This window comes from Caenorhabditis briggsae (assembly GCF_000004555.2).
Source record: "Caenorhabditis briggsae complete genome, chrX, whole genome shotgun sequence".
Classification (NCBI taxonomy): Eukaryota; Metazoa; Nematoda; class Chromadorea; order Rhabditida; family Rhabditidae; genus Caenorhabditis; species Caenorhabditis briggsae.
The window spans coordinates 10434013-10446193 of NC_013491.2; the positions used below are offsets into that span (position 1 = coordinate 10434013).

Here is a 12181-nt window from a genome sequence, read left to right on the forward strand (position 1 = left end):
TTGGTGTTGTACTCAGCGTTGTTTCTTGCAAGCTTTCTCCATGACATCCGGTTGTTTGAACTCGTCGTGAACAATTTGAAAATCCTGAAATTAAATTATTTCAAAATATTTTTGGTAGTGAAATCCCATCCATAGCCAAACTCACATCGCTAAGAGAACTGTCATCCGCTTCTCCACCCTCCATTAGTTTTACTTGAGCCTGTCCTGGCTGAAGAGCAGCAACGACCATTGCACCAACTCCTGGCGGAGCTCCCATCAAAGCTCCCATCGCTGGTGGAGCAGCAGCCAGTGCTCCGATGGTTGGCGATGTAACCATCGTGATGCTGTCAGATGAATTACGAGACGCCCAGTTTGAACGAGTGTGTTGTTCAGAGTTGATGACTCTATCCTCAGCGAAGACCGAAGTCGGACGAGTAATAGAGAGTTTCTCAAGTTCCTTGTCCAGCTGTACCTCCTCGATTGATCCACGCTTCAAGCTGGCAATAGCAGCTTCGTGATATGCGATTTGTGCAGCAATCTTCGCCAATCGTTCTTCCTCGGCAGCAGCAGCAACAGCCTTTGCTTCCTCCTCACGTTTTTTCAAAGTCGCTTTTGATGGAATGTAGGTGGCAATCGAGTCCATCGACATCCCATCCTCACACTTTGCATTCTTCAACAAATCATCAATTTCCTTCTGCTTTTGGCGAATGGTGTTTGGTGAGAGAATCTTACAATCCGGATCTGGTGGAAGCTCACAAAGTGGATCGGCAAGCTCAAAAGTGCTGCGAACACGAACGCGAACAAACTCTTTCGGAGAGTCGGACATGCTGTTTTTTCTCCTGCAAAACGGAAGATTGAGAAGATCAGAAGAAAGGCTCAAAAAACTTAGAAAAGTACAAGAAGGAAAAGAAAAAGAAAAAGAACAGCGCCTAAACCCAATCCCTATAACAGAACACGACTAGTCTCATCCAGGCGGAGCAAGGAAGGGGCGGGGGCTTGCGCGGGTTCGGGAAACAGCTAGAAGGTAGACGGCGAGAAATGTTGACCTACAGAGGTGGTGGCAGTATCTGGAGGCCAGGAAGTAGGTTAAATGAATTTCTGAAAACTTCAAATAGAAGATGACAGAAGAATAAAAAAGAGAAAATAGAAGACGAAAAAGAAAAGTGAGAAAAGTTTCTAAAACTTCTCCGAGTGGAATAATTGATTAACAGAGAACAGTCAAGCAAAAGAGATTAATGAGAAGATGTACCTGCTGCCCTTTTTCAGCTCTATCTTCCTCTCTTTCTAGAACTCTGTCTATGTCATAGAAACGTGTATGAGTCGAAAGTTCTTTTTTTCGAAAAAAGAGAGGGATGAAAAATAATGCATGAGGAGATTATGAGAGGAAGAAAAAAGAACCCGCTTCTAACCAGTTGCTCCTCCTTCCACCTACCAAGCAAACGTTCTAAGGAAGTACAAGTTCAATGTGCTCAAGTAAATGCTGCTTGGGCGCCGCTAAAAATAAAGAATATGTTGAACCAATTCTTTTTCTTGAAGAATTAATCTTTTTCAGTATTTGATTGGATCTTTCGGTTGAGCCCGCTGGAAATAGAATGGGAATGGTTGGCGGATGTCGACGTCGAGTTTTATAGGTTTTTTTGGAGATTGAATTTCAGATATTGTCTTGAAAACGGGATCTATAAAGAATTGCATGTATACGTAGGCAGGATACTATTTGAAAAATGAAATGAACTCACTCAGAATATGCTACATCAGCTGTCACGTTTCACGATGCCCATATTTGGTAGCTAATCACAAGTTTCAGAATTAATTTTATCATATGAATACGTTCCGCTTCGCCAACAAAATACGACTCAGAGCCACCACACACATGCTTACAATTCTTGGGGGGGGGGGGTCGGAAAGAGAACCAGCTGAAATTCACGTTTTTACTGTTTTCAGACTACCCCCTTGGCTCACATGACAGCTGGAAACACGGTTTCTTCTTTCGATTATGAAAAACTAGTTAAACAAAAATTTTTGTCAGAGACTACAGTATTTTTTCGAAATCAGATGGTGGAGTTTTACAGCCAGAAACATCAACACAGTGCGCTAATCATTATACAAACATGGCCGTTTTTATTAACAAGAGATGCTACCAAATTATCGGTCATTAAAGAATCAATAAAAGATAATAGTGCTGCAATAAACAAGGGGAATTATAGAGATAAGAAACAGAACTTCTAATTCCTCCCTCTCAACAATCATATTGATTCAAAGTCAATTTCAATATGCCATCTGTCGCTTATTATGAAACTCTCCTGACTATATGTTTTAAATTTTTTACTTTCTGTCAAATTTAATTTTTACCCCTTTCATTTAGTTTTTTTTAGAATCATGGCCTCCATGTACGGTAAGGACAAGGCCTATATTGAAAATGAGCAGAGGTTCCGTGCGAGTCGAGACTATCTAAGCTCCCCCATGTACCAACAGACTGTCTATAAACCTGCACCGATTCTAACAACTTCTATCCAGAGACCTCCAATTCAAGGAGTAAGTGTTTTTCTGTCACATTTGTTCTCAAAATATTCAATCAAGACTTCTTTTCATTTTTTCACCCGGCACCCAGCACACCCAACCCAAATCGTGTACCCCGTGCGCCCGTTTTTTATTGGGAGATTATAATCATATAGGTTTTGGCAATTTCACCTGCGCACGCAGCTCCGCTCCGTTTTGTTCGATTCCTGGAAAACAAATCCTCGTGAGCACACCCACACGTACATGTATAATTTTTTTGTCGAGAGGAGGGAACATAATATCTTGAGAGAGAAAATTATAAGGGTTGAGAATTGCCAGCTACTGTAAAGGGATGAAGGACCGGATTTGATTTTTGTTCTAGGAAAAAAGAGTTCTAAATAATTGCAGGCTGAAGTGATGGAGACGGAGCCGGTGGAGTGTACACCAAACATGTGGGGACATCCAATGGGACTTCTTCGATGGTTTCAGTTGGTTTGGGACCTTCGATGATTCATTCAAAAATCAGAAATTTCCAGGTCATGTTTTTCGTACTTCAGTGGCTGGTACAAATCACATGTGGTGGAGATGCGTGTACAATGATCATGAATGTCTTTGGTTATACTGCGATGGGACAAGTCCGATATAATCTTAAATTTTTTAAATTTCCATTTTTTCTAAATTCAGCTCTTTGTTCTTGTGATCTTCCTCGGACTCTCCATATTTTGTGCACTAATTCTTCTGGGATTCGCTTTGAACGCTCATCGTTGGATTCCTCATGTCATCATACCAATGGTGAGTTCTAGACTTGCTCTTCTTTTTGAACAAAGGGTGATTACCCCGTTCGCTAATTGTTATGCATAGGAAAACGGAGGATATGTATAAATTGCTTCTGGCTCAAAAATAGGTTTTTTGTTGGAAAATGACATCGAAATTATCGACTTCCTTCGAATAAAGTGGACTTCTCAATTCTGTGTCTTCAGGAAAAGGTTTACGCGATTCTGGGGATTGTCTTCATGTTTATTGCCGGAATCTTGGGCACTTGGATGGCAATTTTGACTAACGATCGAGAAGTGAATTATCAAGGACGAGGCCGGGGACATATTCGGGGACAGTGGATTGCTGCAGCGGTAAAATAGAGAATGTAACTCGCATTTGACGAGTTTGGTTTTTTCAGGTGCTTGAGTTCCTAATGGTCATTGTCTACGTGTTCGATTTCATTCTTCAGCGTCGAGAAGTATGGATTAAACCACAGAATTTGGGTAGTTTCGATGAAAACCAAAATTAGTTTCATATAGCTAGAGAATAAAAAAGAAGTGGTTGGTGGCTGTAAAATAAATTATTAGGTTGAGCGAAAAGTCTTTGTAATTTTTTGAATTTTTTCGGAACAAAATTTATTCAAAGAACACGGAATTCAATGTGTGATATATTCACCAATAGTGTACATGACTACTTGCCAACGCGATGGAAGTGGAGCGGTTCCATTAGCGTAGAACTCGGTAGACTGGGAAGCGAAAACGTCATCCATCCTTTTTTACATCTTTTCTATCATGGAACTTTTGCCTAACAAGGAGATTTTTCAAGGAACGGATTATTTGCTATTCAGTTAGGGCCAGGTCTAGTAAATACGATGAATGACAAAAGATCTTGACTTCGAGTATCTCGAGCTTCTGACGGGTTTTCAAAGTAGTTGGTGGTCTTGCTCTGTCATGAATCATCAACAAGCTGGAATTTTTCGGGCAATTTAATTGATAAGCCTGGAATGCTATTTTCGTTTGAGTGCTGCTGAGGTCCTCCTTGATAGTGATGCCGTCTAGAAGAAGTCTTCTGAAGATAACGCCTTCACTTTCCTACCAAATGGAAAATATAACTTTTTCTCGTGAAGTTTTTCTACCAAATGGAAAATATAGCCTTTTCTCGTGAATTTCTCCTTCGGTGCCCGTTTTAGCGGTTTCCTCGGCCGGGACCCTTTGTCTTTTTCTACTCGTCCCCAGTGATAATATTCTCAACCCAATTAGTGCTACGTTTCATAGTAAGCCGAGAATGTGCTAAGTCGCAACGAAATGGTTTTAGTGAATCCGTCAAAACGGGAGGGTCTTTATGAACGCCGTCGGTAACTTTAACAAATCTTTTAAGCATGCAAAACTGGTACTACAATATAGAAAAAACAAAATGATAAAAAGTTAAATCAAAGCTGAGATATGACGGTTCAAAAAAAATTACAAAGACTTTTTGCTCAACCTAATATTTTCAGAACTATCCCTTCACTGGAAAGGAATACAAAACCGTCCCATTACAACAAACGGTAAGACTTTTGAAGTTTCTCCAGAACTAGATAAACCTCAACTATTAATTACAAATAGTCGAATTAACTGATTTCGTTCCACAACTTTCAAAAAAAATCTCCGATTTTCAGGGACCGGGATCGATGCATTCAACAACGACCAATACTAAACGTTCAATGGATTTTATTTTCTCTGAATCGGTTTAAGATATGAATATTGTTTCTTTTTGTCTAAGTTTTTTTTTAAATTTTCTATACTGCCGTGGTGTTTTCATTTTTGTGTTCTTGAACAATAAAAATGTATTGATTTTTTTTGCACATGACAATCACTCTTGAATGACCTGTCGAAATAAAAATGTACGGTTTTCGTTAGAATGCTATAAAATAGTAATTGCATGAAAATAATGAAAAAGTACATTTTTTGATCAAATATGCTTGATTTTTGAATGAATTCCCGCCAAAACTTAAATTTCTCAATTTTTCGTTTCCGAAATTTTCAAGAGGGTGGTTGAAATTTCAAGTTTCGGTAGTAACTTCATAATTCTTCGAGAATTTAAAAGCTTCCGGAAATAGACGATGTCTAATATGTTACTGCATTTTTTGGCAATTTTTAGAGTTCGCACTATTTGTTAGATTTTTTTTGAAAATTTGATTTCGCATAAATTTCTGCACATCTCGCTGAAGTGTGACAAAAGACGCCAAAGAACGATTTGTTGTTTAAAAATTTGATTGTGGGACTGCCTTTATGTTGCTTTTCTTCAAGTGTGACAAATTACATGACGAGTGTTGTTTCGTTTTATATCATTTCCGCTCCATTAACTTTATTTAATTGTTATTTTTGATTTTTTCCTCGAAAAAAAAACGAATCACACTCTCAAAAATTATTCAAATCAAATAATTTTCCCCGGATCAAACTTTTTTTCAAATCTAACACGATCTATGTATTAGTTATATTATTTTTGATAGATTTTCAAAATTTATTATTCCAGATCATTTCAAGAAACTGCATTTCTTGAATTGGCGACGACAGGTGTTGCCACGAAAATGCATACTTGCAACGTGTCGGGCCAGGTTGTCCAGAATTTCCTAACTCCAGGCCGGGACAATTTCGGAAAATTGCACTAATTTCAAGAAAACAACACATAGAAGTTCACGACATTTGAACGAGCGAGAAAAGAACAACACATAGAAGTTTCTGGAAACAATTTTAGAAAAAAAGAGGGAGAGGAGTGAGATTCAACAGTTCTATATTTTCCACGAACTTCTTTATTAATACAATTTTCCAAATGTTTCTTTTCCATAATATAAACTGGGAATGGAAGAAATTCGAAAATAGAAAGAGAGAGAGAGACAGAAAGAGGGAAAAGAGAGAAGTGTGCATAATAGGACTATCACAAGAAATAGGGTGTATTTCAAGATCGGGGTGGTGTTGTGGGTTAGAAGAAAGTGTTTTCATTAAAGAAAAAATAAATGACAGAAGAGAAAAAAGATTAAAGTGGTAGAAAGAAGAAGAAAAGAAGAAGTATAAAGAAGGTGTGTGATTGGTGTACAGAACGGGGAGGATGGTGCTTCCGAATACTAAACACGTGAATCATATTCAATTTATATAGTTCGTGTGAAACGGATAGATCTGTGTCAAAAAAACAAGCACAACCAATCAGGAGAATGTGCTCTCTTTTTTGGTGGTTTTTATGACGATTCAACTACGGGGACAGAGTTTTCATTTTGATGATTACTTTTTGGTATGGGTAATGATTTTTTGTTTAACACTCACAACTTTTTATTTTTTGATGGATGGTTTGATAGAGAGAAAGAGAGGGGGAATGAATTTTTGGGATATTGCTCGAAAAAGAAAAAAGTTAAATTTGTATCTGAGATTTGGAGAATGGATCAAGTTGGTTTTTTGGGGGGTTTTGTCAGTCCGGTAGAGTATATTTAGAGGTGTGTGTGAGATTTTGAGAGGGAACGGGGGCAATTAAGCCTTAGAGTCGAAGAAGGAGTAGGTTGGATTCTCGTATCCATTGACCTGCATTCCAGCGACGTGACGTTCCTCTGGGGTGTAGACATCGACCTCGATGAATCCTCGCATGGCGCGACGGCGACGAGCGTTGGTGATAGCGAACGCGATGATGCAGATGGCGGTGATGAACATCGCTGAGGCGAGCACGTATGGCTGGAAGATGGTGGAAGCGGAGCTCTCGTCGTCCGAGTCTTGAATGAGCTTGTCGTGACGGTAGAACGAGGCTGGCTCGTCGATGATTGGCTCAATGTCAACACGAAGTTCCTTGATGTTCTTCTGAAAACAAATTAGTAAGACACTTATTCTAGGCCATTATTTGTACTCACATCCTCATCCTCGTCAGATTCAGATGAAGATGAAGAAGATGAATCCTCCTCGTCGTCGGTTTGAACGGAGGTCTCAACCAACTTTGGTGACTTCTTCTCTTGCTCAAGAGTGACCTTGATCTGAAATCATTACAATTGGCTCAAGGATCCATAAGCCTTCTATCTCACCTCGGTTGGCTTCTTTGGAGTGATGTCAACAACCTTGACCTTCTTCGACTTGTCAGTCTTCTTGACTTGCTCGTCATCCTCATCCTCGTAGTACTCATCAGCCTCCTCTTCAGAGTCAGATGATGAAGTAGCCTCGGTTGGGAGAATCTTGGCGTTGTCGGTCTCAGCTGGCTTTGGCTTGGCGGTGGTTGGCGCCTTCACGTCAAGCTTGGCGCTGAAAATTAGAAATTAGTGATTGTTATGACTACCTAACACAAACTTCTTGTTGAAGTCTTCCTCCTTGAGAAGAGATTCGATGTCGGTCTCCTCAATGTCAGTGTCTGGGGTGACCTCATCTCTGTAGTCCTTCCAGTAAGCAACAGCAATTGGGCGGACGTGTGTCTCGAGGTCTGGGAAGTCACGGAGCATGGCCAAAGTTCCATTGATGCGGAGGTCAATGTAACGAAGTCTGTGGAGAACAGTTGGTTTGTATCCCTCGGCCTCCTTTGGATCGGTCTTCTGCAAGTGACGGTATCTGTTCAAAGTGTGCATACGATCCTTCTCCTCAGCACGAATGTACGCCTTGAGGGATTGAAGAACAGAGTGCTTGTTTGGCTTGTTAACATGAGTAGCGAGAGCCTGACGGTAGTCATGAGTGGCCTGAAACAATACAATTTGATGAGATGTCTCCCTGGAAAATTAGATTTACATCTCTCTTCTTCTCGTTTAGCACAGCTTGAACACGCTCCTCGTGCACTGCCTCAATCTCCTTGCGCATTCTCTTGTGCTCCTCCTCCAATGAAGAGACGGTCTTCTGGAAACGTGCGTTCATCTGAGCCTTGAACTTCTCGGCTCCTTTTGGATCCTTGGTCTTTTGCTCGTTGTAACGGGTCTCCAAGTCTCCCCACTCCTTCATCACCTGAACAATTTAGGTGTTGATGTTTGTTGTTTCTTATTGAGTGTGGTTGACATTAATTTCTAGCGACAAGAGGATGACGTTGCAATTGGAATTATCATGGATCAAGTCATTTCAATTTTACTAAGTGGTATTAAAAATCAGCTGACTTTATCCTATACTCTTCCAACACTCTTCCAAAGGATTATCAAAATCTGCAATAATCTTACCTTCTCAACTCTCTTTCTGTGCTTCTCATCCATACGAGTCTCAGCTTTCTTGAAGTCTTCATGCTCGTTGGTCCAGTTGGCAATCTTGAAGTATGGGTCCTGAGCGCTTGACTCCTCTCCCTCATCCTTCTCGTCAGCTGAAAACGCAATCAGTAGGGTGTTAACTTCCCCATGGGTCATTTTATCTTACATTCTTCTGAGTAATCATCCTCATAAGCGTCATCGTCATCATCGTCGTCGTCTTCGTCCTCGGTCGTAGTTTTGTTCGTTTCTGCAAAAAAAGATTGATGTTCTCATGTTTTCCGTTAATCCCCTGTCCCCTCAATTCTAGTCAGTTGTAGGTTGTCATGACATTAGTCTAGATGAATCATCTAATGACAGCCTATCATAGATTTGATGGCCTTCCACTTACGATCGTTGGGGCAGCAGACGAATTCAACACCGGTGAACATGTCGAGGGCGCATGGCTCAAGAACGGCGAATGATCGAACAATCATTGACTTGGTGTCCTTGGCCTTCTTTCCAGAACATTGCTTTCCGGCCTCATCCTTCCAGTGCTGGTAGTCGTTGCATTGGTCGCGAGAGTTGACGTGCGAGAATTGACAGTCATGTGGGACTTGAAGAGCTTCGGAGTGGAACTCTCCATCTACAAAACCATTAAAAGTTCGGTTTTGTGTCATTGGCAAGTCCCCAATGGATACTCTCGGTTTTCACTTTTTTTTCCTTTTAGAACAAAACCGAAACGCATCAATTTTCTATTTTCCCTTTCACTGAAGATTGATTCGAACCAGAAATTCATTATAAGAAAAGATAAAGAAAAGGCGATGAAAAAAACTAATCTACTCTCCCGTGCCATAGGCGCTGCCCCCAGATGGATTAAATGGGATACGTGATGGGTCAGTGTTTGATGGATTAACAACTCACCAATGCAATGATATGGTCGAACGCTGTGAGTCCACTTGCATGGCGATCCCTCCTCGCGGCACCAATCGGAGATGCTCACTTCATGCGAGTACTCAACAATGTTGGTGATGTTCATGGTTGGATAAGCCTGAAAAGAGAGAAGAGATTTGTCACTTGTTCGCTGCTGACTTTCGTCCCCTCATAGTATTTTACAAACTGCGAAATATGTTGGTGTACGACGACGACTTCCGAAACTCGTGTGTGAGAATCGAGTCGCGTGTTCAAACTTTGCCTTTGTGTCCCCTTGGGACTACCCAGACCGGAGGTCCTTACTCAAATTTACGCCTTTTCTGGAAGAAAAAGACCACGAGGAAGAATATTTGTGGACCCTCAGTCGTTTTGCTATATATGTCTGTTTTGTTTCTTGCCATCCGGAACATTTCATTGGAAGATTCCCAAAAACATCCCTGTAGGATTAGCTGGAGACGCCAAAGAACGATTTGTTGTTTAAAAATTTGATTGTGGGACTGCCTTTATGTTGCTTTTCTTGATTCTTCTGTCTTTGTTTGGACCCCACCAATTTCAATTGAATTAGTTGAAAGAAGAAAAGAGAGAAAAAAGAAAAAAAACTTCGAATTAAAAGAATTGGAAGCCTATTTTTTTGTTGTTTCAATTACACATTCAGAATCTTTTCCAGAAATCCCCCATCCCAGCCTCACCTTGCGGCAGTACTTGAGGATGTCAAGTTTGCCAGAGAAACAGGTGGCGTAACGCTCATCATCGGTCTTCCATGTGCCTTCTTCGGTCATGTATTGGTTACGGTAGCCGCACGAGAATGCGACCATTGGGATGAACTTTTCATGTCTCTTGATGCTTCCTGGGGAACTCTGCAAGAAATTTTTCGATGGTGCTCAATGGTACTCAAGAGGTACTTGTGCTCTTGTGTGCAATCTGATTGAGTTTTGATTGGTTTTTGCAATTACTAAGAAATCGGATTAATAACCCCATACTCTACTCCGCCAAATACATATTATTAGTATACATACTAAAAAAGGAATCAATTTTAACAGAAGTCTCAAGAGACCAGAGAGCCAAAAGGATCAAAACGGAAAAGGGCAATTCATCAAAGTTATCCAATTTTGCGAACTTTTAGTTTGTTACGACCTATCTCTCTCTCAACCCAAAATCCTGAACAATCATTAATCACACCATATTAGAAATCACAAGGACAGCATCAAAAGAATTTCCTTATCAAATACTTATCTCTAACTTTTCAGTTCTTTTTTCTTTTGGTACTAATGCCACTCATATGACTTTTCAACCAATCAATGATTTTCTCCGAACGTTCCGAGTCATTGAAATTTGGCCGCTTGAATAAACATACCTCAGCAAAGACTGTGGCGACGAGAATCGGTATAAGTAAGCCAATCAATAGTTTACCCACCGTCATGGCTGAAAAAAAACGACTGTATTGGTATGAATGTGGGTCAATGTGGAAAGATTCAAAAGACGAAGAAAAAGCAATTGAGGAGAATGTTCGAATAGTGAAATTGAAAAAGAGTGATATAGGCCTTTTATGACCTCCGTTTGGAACTGCACTGACATGAAAGAGAGGGTTTCGGATCAGATCAGACCTTCGGAATTGGTATTAATGGTGGAAAAGAGAAATGAGGAGGAGAAGGAAATGAGAAAAGAGGCGAGAAAGTTTTTCATCATGCGGGAGAAGTTTGGAATGGGGGGAGAAGCGCCAGCCGACTGACAGCGTCAAATTACGGGTGGAAGGATAGATGATAAAAGCGAACGTAGAGAATGATGATGGGTACAATCGATAAATTACAATGCAAGATTGATAGAAACACAACGATGAAGATGGTGATGATGAAAAGGACTTTATGACGGAATGAAAACAGACTATGGTAGGTTGATACACAAGGGCAAACAATTTAAAACTTTTTCCTACCGCAAAGTCGAGTATGTACACATCATACTGCCAAAACGAGATGTAAATAGATGAAGGGGATCAGTTTTGAACTTTTTCTGCATCGGGTAGATTGATGGAAGTGTGAGATATGGATGGAGCAAGTAGAGAAAGTATGAGTAGAAGGAAGACACATTTGAGTGAAAAAAAGGATGAATTCAGAATTCTTTGGTGTTCTATTCTGTTTTCCCATCTACCCGTCCTCTCATTTATCTTGAGCTTTTCTAAGAAAAATATCTCAATGGGAGACAGAAACCCATTAGATTTGGATAAGGGATGAGGCGAAACGGGGGCTCTGGGAGCTCCCTGCGTCGACATTCAGGCACCTAAAACCCAATTATCGTTCAATGCCGAAATCGATCCCGGAGTAGAAGGAAGAAGCGGTTTTGTTGCAGGAGCAGAAGAATAGAAGAAAGGATGTACAAAGAAAAAGAGCAGCGGGGCACAAAAAACTAAACTAGGTTAGCTGGGAGGGGAGCTCTAAATAAGATTAGAAACTTAGAGACTTTGCCAGGACGAGATGGATGTGAGATGTGGAATGAAGATAGGAGAACAACATTGATACTGTACTTGCTCTCCGAGATCCCACAATCTCAATGTTCATCCTCGATGTGAGAGAAATTTTGATGAAAAATGAAAATTTTTGAGGGAAGAGCACAGCTTACGCAAAACGCTATGTAAACAGTAGTGTCACTAGATATTTGATATTTTTTTCCAATGTTGGAAAAAGTGGGACAAGGGAAGAGGGGGGAGGGACACTCGCTGCCAGCTTTGAAAAAAAAAGGTGGCGTTGATAAGGCGAGAACATCAAGAGTGAAGTGAGCTCTGTCGGTCGAAGAAGGCAAGAGGGAGAAGGGGGCGGAGCCCATGAGCAGGAGGTGGAGCGTTCTGGTCGAGTTGCGAGAAGACTGCGAGAGCTTATCAGG

General features: G+C 40.7%; 8 protein-coding genes across 8 annotated transcripts; 6 read left to right on the forward strand and 2 right to left on the reverse strand.

Annotated features, from left to right (window-relative positions):
• Positions 1 to 12: 12 nt before the first annotated feature.
• CBG14609 lies at positions 13 to 256 on the reverse strand (the record flags this gene model as incomplete). Its single annotated transcript, XM_002644593.2, has 2 exons — positions 13 to 84; positions 146 to 256. The coding sequence occupies 2 exons, from the start codon at positions 254 to 256 to the stop codon at positions 13 to 15; spliced, it is 183 nt and encodes a 60-aa protein (XP_002644639.2).
• A 40-nt stretch (positions 257 to 296) lies between these two features.
• CBG27720 lies at positions 297 to 941 on the forward strand (the record flags this gene model as incomplete). The annotated part of the gene is made up of 2 exons (XM_045239683.1): positions 297 to 322; positions 704 to 941. 2 exons carry the CDS (start codon positions 297 to 299, stop codon positions 939 to 941), a joined length of 264 nt encoding a protein of 87 aa, XP_045099559.1.
• Positions 942 to 1488: 547 nt separating this feature from the next.
• Positions 1489 to 1521, forward strand: CBG27721 (the record flags this gene model as incomplete). The annotated part of the gene is made up of 1 exon (XM_045239684.1): positions 1489 to 1521. The coding sequence occupies one exon, from the start codon at positions 1489 to 1491 to the stop codon at positions 1519 to 1521; it is 33 nt and encodes a 10-aa protein (XP_045099560.1).
• Positions 1522 to 2355: 834 nt separating this feature from the next.
• Positions 2356 to 4963, forward strand: CBG14610 (the record flags this gene model as incomplete). The annotated part of the gene is made up of 8 exons (XM_002644594.1): positions 2356 to 2511; positions 2884 to 2967; positions 3012 to 3110; positions 3160 to 3267; positions 3456 to 3602; positions 3650 to 3709; positions 4727 to 4777; positions 4889 to 4963. 8 exons carry the CDS (start codon positions 2356 to 2358, stop codon positions 4961 to 4963), a joined length of 780 nt encoding a protein of 259 aa, XP_002644640.1.
• A 1079-nt stretch (positions 4964 to 6042) lies between these two features.
• On the forward strand, positions 6043 to 6258 carry CBG27722 (the record flags this gene model as incomplete). Its single annotated transcript, XM_045239685.1, has 1 exon — positions 6043 to 6258. One exon carries the CDS (start codon positions 6043 to 6045, stop codon positions 6256 to 6258), a length of 216 nt encoding a protein of 71 aa, XP_045099561.1.
• Positions 6259 to 6731: 473 nt separating this feature from the next.
• Positions 6732 to 10727, reverse strand: Cbr-apl-1 (the record flags this gene model as incomplete). The annotated part of the gene is made up of 11 exons (XM_045239686.1): positions 6732 to 7052; positions 7103 to 7222; positions 7271 to 7484; positions 7530 to 7909; positions 7959 to 8168; positions 8375 to 8511; positions 8565 to 8645; positions 8787 to 9020; positions 9299 to 9425; positions 9997 to 10164; positions 10662 to 10727. The coding sequence occupies 11 exons, from the start codon at positions 10725 to 10727 to the stop codon at positions 6732 to 6734; spliced, it is 2058 nt and encodes a 685-aa protein (XP_045095461.1).
• Positions 10728 to 10757: 30 nt separating this feature from the next.
• CBG27723 lies at positions 10758 to 11090 on the forward strand (the record flags this gene model as incomplete). The annotated part of the gene is made up of 3 exons (XM_045239687.1): positions 10758 to 10797; positions 10959 to 11052; positions 11075 to 11090. 3 exons carry the CDS (start codon positions 10758 to 10760, stop codon positions 11088 to 11090), a joined length of 150 nt encoding a protein of 49 aa, XP_045099562.1.
• Positions 11091 to 11531: 441 nt separating this feature from the next.
• Positions 11532 to 11585, forward strand: CBG27724 (the record flags this gene model as incomplete). The annotated part of the gene is made up of 1 exon (XM_045239688.1): positions 11532 to 11585. The coding sequence occupies one exon, from the start codon at positions 11532 to 11534 to the stop codon at positions 11583 to 11585; it is 54 nt and encodes a 17-aa protein (XP_045099563.1).
• Positions 11586 to 12181: the final 596 nt, after the last annotated feature.